General features: G+C 45.4%; 1 protein-coding gene across 11 annotated transcripts in view; it reads left to right on the top strand.

Annotated features, from left to right (window-relative positions):
- The window catches only part of VPS13D (vacuolar protein sorting 13 homolog D), a 119,025-nt gene that overhangs the window by 37,739 nt on the left and 67,977 nt on the right, over positions 1–13,309 (top strand). For 8 of the 11 annotated variants that reach the window (XM_081201335.1, XM_081201330.1, XM_081201331.1 and 5 more), the window contains 13 exons: positions 583–802; positions 1,450–1,660; positions 1,890–2,061; positions 2,710–2,816; positions 4,393–4,602; positions 5,724–5,989; positions 6,816–6,949; positions 7,564–7,719; positions 8,938–9,172; positions 10,097–10,171; positions 10,945–11,151; positions 12,187–12,276; positions 12,950–13,090. In XM_081201335.1, coding sequence (XP_081057461.1) covers positions 583–802; positions 1,450–1,660; positions 1,890–2,061; positions 2,710–2,816; positions 4,393–4,602; positions 5,724–5,989; positions 6,816–6,949; positions 7,564–7,719; positions 8,938–9,172; positions 10,097–10,171; positions 10,945–11,151; positions 12,187–12,276; positions 12,950–13,090 — 2,224 coding nt within the window. Of the gene's footprint in view, positions 1–579; positions 803–1,449; positions 1,661–1,889; positions 2,062–2,709; positions 2,817–4,392; positions 4,603–5,723; positions 5,990–6,815; positions 6,950–7,563; positions 7,720–8,937; positions 9,173–10,096; positions 10,172–10,944; positions 11,152–12,186; positions 12,277–12,949; positions 13,091–13,309 lie in introns of all 11 variants that reach the window. The other 3 variants (XM_081201333.1, XM_081201332.1, XM_081201327.1) reach the window with 1 other exon arrangement.

Here is a 13,309-nt window from a genome sequence, read left to right as displayed (position 1 = left end):
TGACATAGCTCAGCTCTTGCTGGCCCGGTTCCTTTCTGACTAAAACTGCCACCAGAACTTGCTAGTACAGCTGTGCTGGCTGGGGATGTAGGGAGTTGTAGCCCCAAACAGTGGAGGCTGGTTCTTTATGACAAATGGGGCACTGCCCCACCAACCTCAGCTTGCTCCCACCTGCCAGCCCTTCTTACTTTGCATCTAGTTCAATGCCTGCCAGCTTCCTCCTTCTTGCTCTCACTTTTGCCCTTGTGGAACTCGACAGGGAGGAGGATAGGTAGAATAGTAGACTTAGATAACTTGGCCCGTCATCGTCTCTGCCTTCACCTACTGTTAGCTGTCCCCCCTCGAGGGAGAGCATCAATGAGACTGTCGGTCCAGTTCTCTCCAATGGACATCAGCTATCACTGGTCCAAAACACCTGAAGAGCACCAGGTTATCTGTTCAGGCCCAACTAGTAGTTATAGAAATAAACAACAAGGACATTTCCTTTTATGGATGTATTTTTTTTTTAAAAAAAAAAAACTTGTGGCCCATTGCTTCTCTCAGTGAATTTCCCTAACTTTGGACCGCCCCCATTTTTAGCAGGATTCCGTTCAGTTTTCTTCCCCACTGGGAACCCCAAAACACAGCATGAAGAAAACAGCAAGCACTGATGAGTCCAAGACGGCATCATGTTCCTCTGAAGGGTTGTTCATGAAACTGTCCTCTTCTGGACCAAATCTGAGTCGGCTAAAAAGTGACCCAGGAGCAAGTGCTTTGGCTAAGCCACCAAAGATGACCACTTTGCCAGTCCCGGACAGTCCTGGTAAGTTGGAGAGAGCTGGACCAACAGACTCATTGATCTTCTTCTCCTGTTCATTTTGTGTTCAGATTGGCTACCACTGATGTGGTAAGTTATGCAACAGTCAGGGTGGTCTGGCAGGCCCAGACAGGGGGGGGGGGCATATAGGCCACTTGGCCCGGGCCTCCAATTCCAAAGGGGGCTTCGGTCAGCATATTCACAATCGACGGAGAAGTTTTATTTATAATTTAATTATAATTAATAGTCAAATTTGTCTACTTAAAAATAGATTTTTAAATACATTATCGAACTATTAAAAATTGTATAATACATTTTAACCCAGTTATCCCCAGGGTAAAAAAAAGGGGGGCACATTATCTCCCTGGCCCGGGCCTCTGCCTGGCTCTGCAAGGCCCTGGGTCTGGGTATGTACCCTGCTCAATGTAGATTTTGAAAGGTGTTTTTGTGGAGCTGTATTTTTAATAGCAAACCCTCCCACCATGGTGCTTAAGTGTGTAACCGAAGACGGTTAGCTCCAAATGGTAAGCATCCTCCACTTGGAGATGGCTTTGAACCGGCCCTTATGATGTAGAACGATGCTCTGCAGCAAAGAGCACTTTTTGCAGAGCTGGGCAGGGGAAAGTAAAATATTTTGGGTTGATCTCTTGCAGAGGAACAAATGTGCCTGCTGGACTGCATTGTGGTTGACCTGCAGGACATGGATATTTTTGCTGCTGAAAGGTACTCAAGAGAATGTTCGAAAGCTACGGAAGATGCGAGTGCCGATCTGGTCTTCCCATCCTTCATTGTCAGGCAGACAAGGGGGAGCCTCTTGACTGAACCCTTCAGGCTGAAGTTGCAAGTAGAAAGAAACTTGGACAAGTGAGTTATGTGACTCCATGATTCCACATTCACTGGGGTGCCTCCCCTCCTGAGTTAAGTTCACTTGCGTTTGGAAGATTTCAGCTTTATGTGGCAATGTGTCAGTTTTTCATATATACTTGTGAAGTTTTTAAGAACGCTTCTCAACCGTTTTCATTAAGTTGGTGTTGGAGAACAGCTTCACGATGCCGAGACATTGTGATGACTCATGTGCGTTTTTCTTTTGTAGGGAGATAAGCCACGCGGTGCCTGATATATCTGTTCATGGCATCTTGTCGTCGGTGCATTGTTCCCTGGATCTGAGTAAATATAAACTAATTCGTGGACTCTTGGAAAAGAATCTTGGGGAGCCGATAGAAGAATTCATGCGGCCTTATGACTTACAGGACCCAAGAATACATGTGAGAGGAGTGCACTTTTGCAGTTGAAAATCTGTCCTGAAATATTTGCATTGTGTTAAGATATAATATAGGCCAGGGGTGGGGAACCTCAGGCTCTCTGGGCCAAATGTGGCCCTCTCAGCCACACCCCTTCACTGGCTCTGCTCCACAACCTCCTTGAATGCTTTTGCCTGGCTGGAATATGTCTATGGAATCTGGCAGTGCCTCTTGCTTCCTTGGACAGAGGATGGAGAGGGACATATGAATAAGCGTAAAAACTAACCTAAGGTAAAAATCACGTTTACACTTATCGTTTCACCTGCTTTTTCCTCTGGCCCTGCCCACAACTGGCCGTTAGAAGGCTCTTGACTAATAAAGCCTGGGTCAGATGAAAATCTTGGTTGAAGAGAGAGGAAGATTCTGAAAGTTGAGGCTCTATCAAGGCATAGGAGTCACATTGAAACACTTGTTACTGAGTGTGTAGGTGTGGAGAATTCCAGAGGACTGAGAGGTGTGGTGATGAGGTGGAACACAAGTGGGGCTGCCGTAAGCAAAGTTTGTGATCCTTCAACTTGGGAGTCATTCAGAAAATGTTGTGTGCAGTGCAACACGTGGATAGGAAACTGGAATCATTCTCTGCAACCATATTTCTTTATTTCTCCTTTTTAGACTGTATTGAGTGGTGAAGTGTACACTTGTGTTTCTTTCCTAATTGACATGGTCAATGTAAGTCTGGAACTCACTAATCCTCAGGGGAAGGAAGGCTCATTAGCCAGGTACGTTTCCCCACCCTTTGGAGAGAGAAAAAAAATCTTCTTTACTGCGTTTGATTTTTTCTAACCTGGTTGCTTTTTATTTTTCCATTTTTCTCCATGCAAGAGATGAATGATAAAGGACAAGAGGGAGGGTTCAAATGATGAAAGTAGGGGACAATGTCGCTTCCTGCGGGTGAGGGGTGGGAAAACTTTTTTGCAGAGATTGGAAAGAGAAATGCTGGGCGGGGGCACTTTCGTAAACCTTGAGCAAGGGGCATTCCTACTGCGCATCAGCTGATGGGTTGGTAGGAGCCTGCTTTCAAACGTCCCCTCGCCTGCCCCCCCCCCCGCACTTTAGGCTGGTGGGTGTGTGCCTTGCTCGATCAAAGGAACAGCCACCCCACACCTGAGTTCATGTATACTGTCAGGTGCAGGGCAGGTGGTAATGGCTTTATGGGCCAAATGGGGAGGAGTCCTGGAGAGCCATGTTTAGTCTATGGGCTTGGAGGTTCCCCACCCTTACGAAGAGAGGACGGACAGTGTCCTCAGCACGCTGAATGACGCCAGAAGGAAATTCCTCCTAAACCAGCAAGATTGTAAAGCAGGGCAAGTACAGTGGTACCTCTGGTTACGTACTTAATTTGTTCCGGAGGTCCGTTCTTAACCTGAAACTGTTCTTAACCTGAAGCACCACTTTAGCTAATGGGGCCTCCTGCTGCTATTGTGCCGCCGCTGCACGATTTCTGTTTTCATCCTGAAGCAAAGTTCTTAACCCTAGGTACTATTTCTGGGTTAGCAGAGTCTGTAACCTGAAGCGTATGTAAACTGAAGTGTATGTAACCCGAGGTACCACTGTACAATTTGGAAGGGAAAGTAACAATTTGCGATAGTGTCCATTCCTGTGTATCAGTCCTTCACAGCTCTTAACCCTGCAGCATGCATTGTGGCTGATGCATTCTAGTGCCGTTACAAGGCTCTGCCCATCCTATTTGGCTACAGCAAAACTTAAGGCGGAGCCATAATTCCTCACTTGCCCTTGTTTTCATTTTCTTTCGTTAGCCAGATTGAGGCTGGCTCAGAAAATCTGGTGTCAGGGTGATCTCTGCTTACAGTAGGGAATCAACAGCTCTGTGTGTCTTAGATCTGGAGTTGCCAGGGACCTTCTGCATTCAAAGCAGCCACCCTACCATCAAGTTACAACCTTTCTCCTTACCCTCCTACACTTAGCTAGGTAATAATAGCGCAGGAAGTTTCCTCACACCAACTCAAACTGTTGACCCGTCTAGCTTGTTGTTTTCCATGCTGACCAAGTTCCAGCTCTCCATCTCCTTATACTTAATTTTCCCGCCAGCCACAATGGGTTGCCTCCAATGCTAGACCCATTGAAATGAACAGCGATCACTCATTTTGGTTCATTAATTTCATTGGGTCTGCTCGTGAGTAAAACTCCGTTGGATACAACCCACTTCTTCCGGGGGAAGTGGAGGAAGCGTATGCTACAATATGCAAATATGAGCAGAATATTTGGAAACTGTTTGGAAAGCATTTTGTGAGGTGCTTTGTTTTGTTTGCTCTTCCTTGCTTCAAATTCCTTTAGGTTTGACTTTAAGAAGTCCAAATTGCTCTTTGAGGGTTTCTCAAACCAAACCAAATCCATCAACTTGGTTTCACATTCCATGATGGCATTTGACACGCGGTACACAGGGCAGAGGATGGCTTCGGGAATGCCAAACGTGTTCAACTGTATCTTCCAGTCATCGAAGAACAGCAGTACTCAAGGAGCAATACAGATTGAGCTTCATTACAGGTAGGAGGAGCCCGAGATCACAGACAGCCCAGGACTGGCCCATGTGGAACAGGTGGCCTTCAGCTTGGTTTTCATCCTGCAGGCTAAGGGTCACCGAGGACTTGAGCCTCTGTGTCAAGGCCACCTTTTCAGGCAAGATTTCATGGTCTCTACAGCATCACTTGGTCCATTAACATTTATAATTAAGAACATAAGAAGACCCCTGCTGAATCAGTCCAAAAGCCCATCACAGTCCAGCATCTTGTTCTGAAGGTGGCCAATCAGGTGCCTTTGGGGAGCCAACAAGGGGGCTTGAAATGAAACTAGTGTGACTGGATAACGGAGCACAGCTGGCAGCTAAAGAACCGATGCCAAGCTGCTGAGCTGTTTCAAGTACCGTATATACTCGAGTATAAGCCGTCCCGAATATAAGCCGAGGCACCTAATTCTAGGACTAAAGATCGGGAAAACTTATTGACTCGCGTATAAGCCGGTTCACCACACCACAAACCTGGTGGTGGCGGCAACGGAGGAGGAGAAGAACAAGCAGCCCGAAAGGGCTGCTTTCGGGCTGCTCGCTCCTTCACCGCCACCATGGGCAAAGGCAGAAGAGGAAGGAGCAGCCCAAAAGGGCTCCTTTTGGGCTGCTCATTCCTCCTCCGCTGCCCCTGACAGCGGCAAAGGTGGGGGAAGAGGAAGGAGCAGCCCGAAAGGGCTCCTTTTTCGCCGCTCGTCCCTCTGCCCCCCCCCCCACTAGCAAGAGCAGGCATAGGCGCCCGGTTGGGAGAGGCACAGCGCAGCGCCTCTCCCAGCCATGGCTCCTGTGGCTGCCCTTGTGAGAGGCGGGCGGCAGTGGAGGAACAAGTGGTGAGAAAGGGCTCATCCCTCCGCTGCCGCCCGCCTCACTCAAGTATAAGCCGAGGGTCAGCTTATATTCAAGTACATACGGTATATCCTTTTGAACCAGCGATGTCACAGCATCGATACTAGAACAAAAGATGGATCTCAACCGTCGTGTAATCAGCTTTGCTTGCTTAATACTCCCCCAAAATAATTTCAAAATGATGGATGCTCAAAAGTGGGCAGTTGGGGTTGATAGAAGGTGCATAAACATACTCATTGCTCACATCTCTCCCTGCTAGATCTACCAAGGATTCCTCCTGCTTCACAGTTGTTCTGAACAACCTCCGCGTGTTTCTCATCTTCGATTGGCTAGTGCTTGTCCACGACTTCCTGCAGACGCCCAGCGACACCAAAAAGGAGTCCAGCGCCACTACTTCCCGACAGCGCAATTACAGCAGTGAAGCCGCTGTTGTTCCCAAAGCAGTGAAGTGTGGGATAGTTACAAAGCGTTCTTCCCTTCAGGTCTCCGCCGAAAAGCAGTTGGAGGTCAAGGTAAATGTGACAGGTAAGGCAAGAACTCGGGAGGCTGGGAAGGGAAGGGCTGGGGGAAGTCAGAGGTCAAAGCTTTGCCATGGCGGCAACCCATGCTTCTATCCACATTATTCGTGCATCATTCTATCATACAGTGGGGGGTGAGAGTGGGAGAGATGAAGCCCAGGGATAGAGCATCTGCCTTACACATAGAAGGCCCCAATCTCTGGCATTTCCAGGTGGAGTTGGGAGAGTTTCCTGCCTGAAAACCCAGAGGACCACTGCCAGTCAGTGTGGACAAGGCTGAGCTAGATTATACTGTCTCAGTATCAGGTGCAGTTTCCGATGTTCCTGTTGCCGTCATGAACACAGAACTCAGTTTGCAGGTTGAACACCTGCAGTTTCAGGCCTGAACCATTACAGTAGGGATGACTCGGGTTCAGCCTGGATAGACCTGCTTGGCAGGGTGAGGAGGGAACAGCCAGTCTGTGTTAACCCTGATTTTCTCCCACTTATCTGCCCACACCACACCCCATTCTAGAGTTTGCCACTATGGTTAGGGACAGTAGCTCTCGGAGTTCTGTGTCAACACCCAGCATTCTGTGAACTGTTAAATGTGGCTGCAAAGATAAACAGAAATGATGAGCCAAGTGTGTTATTTGGCCATTGCTGAGAATTAGCTACCTTTCTGTGATGCTTGATGGAGAGTCCCATGCATCAGAAATTTTAAAAAGCTGTTATTTACCTTAAATTTCTCATTTTGTGACATCTGACTTTCCACACTAAGCTGGAGAGAGAATGTTGACAGTATCCAAAACCCATTAACCAACAGTAGAAATGCTTGTCACGTTTCCCTTCAGATACTGAATTTGTGGTGGTCGAAGACATGTCCTGTGTGGATACCAATGCAATTATTCTGAAGGGGACCACGGTTCTCACATACAAACCCAAACTAGTGGATCGCCCTTTCTCGGGCAGCTTGTCTGGCATTGAGGTAAGAGTGCCTCTCTCCTGCTGCCTGATGCAATTCTAGCAGGCGATGATGTTCTTTTTTGGGGTGGAGGAAGGTTTCCTGTCATCCTAATGCAGGGGTTCCCAAACTCTGGTCCGCAGGGGTTCCCAAATTATGGTCAGGTGATCCGCAGCATGTCCGCATTAAATATCCATATAGATCTTGAATTGTATTTTGTTGCTGCTTGCACTTCTTATATCGTATTTTATTGCACTGCAACTTAAACCCTATGGAGTGTGAATTGTAATGCTATGAAAGACAACAAATTAAAGAAGCGATAAAAGCACAATTAAAAATCAGACAGCATCTAGGGCAGCACATCAAAATTTCTACAACAGGCAAGAAAAAGAATGAAGCTGTCTCCTAAAGTGTATCATAAGAGCTTTAAATAATCTAATAGGGTAGAATCCTGCACATGCATGAAAGCTGTATCTCACTATAACTTGGACCAGACTTTGAAGGTCCACTGCCTTGCCCTGTCTCTCCCCCCCCCCCCCGCCAGCATATTTTGGGCATCACAAGGTGTGGGGAGGGAGAAAATTGTGTTGGCAGAAGACCACAAACATAGTGCTTGATCTCTGTTCCGTGTCACCTAGGTTTTTTCATGCCGACTGGGAAACGAGCAGGAAACAGCCCTCTCGATCATCGACCCTGTACTAATTCAAGTTGAACTTGTGGGGAACTCTTCGTATCCAAGCGGCTCAGGATTGTTGGATGCCTTCAACAGTGAAGACTTCCCACCTGTTTTAGAGGTAATGCTCTAAATCAGCCTGTGGTGGCTGGGGTTGATGGAAGTTGCCTCCCCAAACATCTGGATGGGGCAGGCTTCTCTAAATGATTGTGTTCGGCGTTCTCAAATATACATGCAAGCTACCTTGCAAAGGCTGTCGCAGTTGCTTTCCTTGAAAGTGTCATGATAACGTGTAAAACGATTGAGTGAGTTGGGTGTTGGTTGTGTTAAGTTTAGCCTGGAGAAGGGAATTCTGAGAAGTGATATGAAAGCCATCTTCAAATATCTGAAGGGCTGTCACTTGGAAGATGGAGCAAGCTTGTTTTCTGCTGCTCCAGAGGGTAGGACCCAAGCCAGTGGATTCAAATAGCAAGGAAGGAGATTTCGGCTAAACATTAGAAAGACTTTCTGACAGCAAGAACAGCTTGACAGTGGAACGGGCTGCCTTGGAAGCTGGTGGGCTTTCCTTCCTTGGAGATTTTTAAAGAGAGGTTGGATGGCCATCTGTAAGGGATTCTTCAGCTGCGATTCCTGAATCGCAGCCAGTTGGACTAGATGACACCTGCAGTCCCCTCCAACTCTACAATTCTATGAAACCTTTCTTTAAACAAAAATAACAAGCTATATAGCTGCTTGTACAGATGTGCCTTTTTGGAACAAACATGTGTCCTAGGACACCGGGGGGGGGGGGATATTGTACTTCTTGGAACAAGGGGTTGGATTCAGACACCAGTGAACAGATCCTAATCCAAAATTTATATGTGCCTTTTTTTCCAATTTACTTCACTTCACAGGGCAGATATTTTCCCCATTTTCTTCCTTGGTATAAATGGATTATTTCAACACTGGGATGGGGATCCTGTGGCCTCTTAGAGGTTGCTCATTTCACCCCTGACCATTCGTCATGTTGAATGGGGCTTCTGGAGTTGCAGCCCAACAACATCTGGAGTGTTACATCTGGAGTCCCCATTGCTGCTTTAAACTCCATCATCTGATAGAAAGTTCATGGCTCGAGTTCTGAGAGATTTGTAACATTTAACACCTGTCTTTGTGTTTTAGATTCTGATTTAATTTTAAACCAGGTTGTTTTAAAAGAGAAACATATGGGTTTTAGGGTTTTTTAATGGTTTAATTAACAGGGTCAAGTAATTTTGTTTTTTTATTTTTAGTCCACTTCTATATTCTGTAGACATTCCCACTTGCTAATTTCTCTTCACTGCTGTTCCTAATTTTTATTTAGATTCAGTTACAAGCATTGGATATCAGGCTGTCTTACAACGATGTCCAGCTGTTTCTGGCCATTGCAAAATCCATTCCTGGTCAGACCAGCAACGCTGTGCCGGACCCAGCTGCTGCTTCAGATGCCAGGGCCACAGCTTCTCCTTCTCCTGCTGCTTCCTCTTGGGTAAATGAGATCCCAGGACTGGTGTCAGAAACCATAGAAACATACAAGCACACTTTGGATCCCGTTCTTGGTATGAATGCATTTTTTAAGTTAAACTTGTGTTACTTTCGCCTTAAGTCATCCATTGCTGAGATCATGCATAAGATTTAGCATGACATACATGGGTAGTTTGATTAAGACACAAATGAAAATAATAAATGATACAATAAAAAGGAGATTGTCTGAATGTGATCACAATCGTATTGCTTGCTTATCTGCCTCCCCGCAAAAAATCCTTTATTAATTACATTTTTCAATGCTTGTTACAGATACGACATCCAGTGTCATATACTCTCATATCTCTTGCATTTGAGTGAGCAAACATACCAGGAAGTCTTCTATTACTGTTGTCATCTAAACCAGGATACCATGGTTAACAGCTTGGGAATAATATCCTGCTTAATAATCACAGATTCCCTGTTCAGCTGACACAGGAATGGAAGACTTCCTGATTTGTTTGCCTGCTTGCAGCCAAAAAGCGCGTTCCTGTCTCAACTTAAGCAAAGATGACAATCGGAATTCAGCCAGTATGATAGCGTATATATTGTTATATACGATATACGATATCTTTATTGTCATTGTCCCATGCAGAACAATGAAATTGAAAACTACATAAAACTACATAAAAACTACATAAAACATTCAAAAGCCCCTGAAAACTCTGAAACCCCATTTTAAAATACACTATACTATAGAGTTCTATATAGCAGTTCTAGGCAATTGTGATGTGGCTTCATAATGACAGAAGTATATCTAGTCTTACACTGGTTGACTTGTCCCCAATCTTGCTAATTGTGTTAACTGTTTATGCTACACTGATAATACTACTTTTCTTGAAAATAGAACCGTTCCTTGTGTTTTGCAATTGACCGCTTCCGTAAAATATTTTGGAGTGGAAACAGCAGGAAGTGAATATGTGTTCAGGCCTTAATAGCAACTTACTATTTAATTGCAGAGTTGCAGCTTGCCCGACTGCAGGAACTGGGGTTTAGCCTAGATGACTGCCGCAAAGCTCTGTTGGTATGCCAAGGTATGGGTTATTTTTGTGTGACTTGCAGATGTTATAAAATTGTCCTTGTAATAGTTTGCCGCAGCAAAACAGGAGTGCATTCCATCCTTTGCAGGTGGACAATATTGTCGGTCCACAACTTTTCCCCCTCATCTCTCCCCCTCCCCTCCCCCTCAGTGCCATAACATTGATTGTCCTTACCCCATTTTTGTGAAGATGTGATTTTCAACTAGAGGGGTGGACCTGCTACCAGGCCATGGCCTGATCTAAGAAGGGCTGCAGCAGCACTACCACCATACAAAAGTGCACTTTTGTGTTAAAGGTTGGAATAAGCTGAAGACTACCAATATAAACCATCCTTATCATTTTATTATTATTTATTGAAATTATATACCGCCCTATACCCGGAGGTCTATAACCTTCCTCCTAGACTATCCAAATAAATTAAATAGTCAGGATGGCAATAAAGCTGCTGCGGTGGGGAAAGAGGTATGGCCCTTCTTGGCAAGGGTTTTTGGCTGCTCAGAGCACGATTTTATTCCTTCTGGCTACGTATATAGGCATGGAGGGAGTTTCTTTGGCTTTGGGTGTGCTTGTGGGATAGTAAAAGAAATGTGTGTCCAATTAGATTGATAGATAATATTAATCTGGTGACACTTTGAAGGCTTCTGATTTTATTTTATTTTTATCTCAAGCCTCCATTATTGGGAAAGAAACAGTTTTCTTTTGACGCCCTTCCTGCTTTGCATTGCTTAGTAGGTGTCTGTCTGATTGCTTGCTTGTTGTGCACTCAGGTCAGCTGAAGAAAGCAGCAAGTTGGTTGTTCAAGAACGCCGAGCCTTTGAAGTGTGCACCGTTGGATTCCAGCCACCGTGATATCCAGGGCCCCATGGCTCTGCGCTTAATCTCTGGAGTAGAAATTAAAGCAGACAGCATCTGCATTTGCTTTATCGACGACTGCATGGACTGTGATGTCCCCTTAGCCGAGCTAACCTTTTCACGTAAATATTCCCACTTTTTTGCAGCCGTTGCTGCAGAGTTTGCTGGTTGTCACATGGCTTGTGTTTCAGTTTGTTGAGGCTGGGGAATCTTCGAGTGATGAGGGCATTTTAAGGTTCTTGGAAATCCATCCTGTAATCTCTTCTCTTGGGAAGTTAGCCACATAAGCTTCAGTAAACGCTCAATGCTGGTCAGGGTGTGGTATGTAGAATTGCAAGTTTGTAAGAACCTGAGGATCAGCCCTTGTGCAGCAAGGTGGGCTTTTGGAATAATGCCTAGCATTAATCAGAATTTACCCAGCATCTTCCGCCATTAACAGGGAAAGAAAAGCGTGCCCCGGGTGTTAAGTGCCTTTAAGAGAAAGAGCGAGTTTAGGAAGGCAACACCTGAGACTTCAAGCAGGGTTGCTCTCTCCACCAGCAACCCTGCTTGAAGTCTCACCAGCATACCAGTCTCCACAAAACCAATGAATCCATCAGTCTCAACCCACTGTTAATATCAAGCAGGTCTGCCAGTAAAGCATTTTGAGTACCAGAGGAGGAGGAAGAAAGGAGAGGTGGAGCCTCAAAAGAGCAAAAAACTGAAAAGGAGCAATTAATGGCCCAACACATTTCTGAAGATACTCAAAGTTAATTAGGCTTGTTTGTTTGCAGTTCATGGGCATAGGACACAATGCTGTACATCTAAGTACTCCAAGGGAGAATATCTTAGAAACGTGATGCCATTTAATTTGCCTTTGTTTTGCACCTTTGAGAGCCCCCCTCTTCTCCTCCCACTTGGGATCCAGCTTTTGTTATGACTACTTCTGATGCTTCAGTGTGCTTTAAAAAGAAAAAACTGTTGAGGGTGTTTGTGTGTCTTTTTGTGTGGGTTAAATGCGTACCTGGATAGAGTCCTTTAGAACACCTTCTCACAAAGTGATGAACTGAAAAATGTTTGTTAACTATGGACTGAGGCTGGGAGGGGATATGGTTGTTGTTGTTTTTTAATGGTTGAAAAGTTGCTCATTAATTTTTGTATAAATGGTTTAATTTCAGACCTGAATTTTCTCCAGCATCTAAGAGCCAGCCCTGAAGGTTATGCAAATTTTACACTCTCGGGAGATTACTATAACCGCGAGCTTTCGGGTAAGAAGGGTGGGGAGCTTTGTGACCAAATGTGGCTCTTCAAGCCCCTCTATCTGGCCCTCGGGGTTTTCCTGTGGCGGTCGTCACCTACTGACCCTGCTTTGCACCTTCCTTGCCTGTTTATGGCTGGCTGGAATATGTCCTTGAACTCCGATAATGCCTCTTGTTTGCCTGGATGGAAGACAGAGAGGTGCGTGTAGCCTACTGTACAGAGATAATATTTGCATTCATTGCTCAATACGTTTTGACTCTGGCCTCATCCACCACTGCCATTGTGGCCCCCTGGAAAGTCACACGAAAGAAAACATGACTCTCAGGCTAAAAAGGGTTTGCCACCCTTGAGGATAAGAGTTTGTGTATTCCCAGCATTTGGTGCTCAGAGAGATGCTGCTTTAGCCACCATGGCTAGCAGCCATTTACCTGAGTTCGCTGTACATCTGAGAATACTCTTTTTTTAGAAAAAGAAAAAAAGGCCTGTTTCTGTTTTTATGCTACCTGAGAAGCACGTAGTTAGACTGGGGTACTTCTGCTTGCATTTGAAGCTGCAGTTACTTGAATAAAGCATAATAACACAAAACACACTGCAGCATGTATGAAACTGGTGTGACTGGCATTCAGAATCCATGTTTTAACCCATCGTGATGATTGGTCTATTTTCCTCTATTTTTCCTAGGCTGGGAGCCTTTTATTGAGCCCTGGCCTTGCTCTGTGTCCTGGCAGCAGCAGTTAGCCAGCCGCCTCCACCCTTCCCGGTTGAAGCTGGAAGTGAAAGCAAAGCATCGTTTGGACATCAACATAACTACTGTGTTAATCGGTATGTCAGGCCTGTGGGGTAGTAAACCCACTGAATTTAACCAGCCTAAGTTAATCTTGCCCATCAATTTCAGTGGGTCTGTTATCAATAGGACTAGCATTGGCTGCAACCCTTGGCTTTGTCTGCATCTTTCTCTGAGCCTATTTTTTTGGAGGAAAGGAACTAAGCAGGCACTAGAGAAGTCATTGGTTGTGCAATTTTTTTAGCTTCAACCTGACC

Source organism: Podarcis bocagei (assembly GCF_964188305.1).
Source record: "Podarcis bocagei genome assembly, chromosome: 7".
In the NCBI taxonomy this organism is placed as follows: domain Eukaryota; kingdom Metazoa; phylum Chordata; class Lepidosauria; order Squamata; family Lacertidae; genus Podarcis; species Podarcis bocagei.
This window is presented reverse-complemented; position numbering and strand designations above follow the sequence as displayed.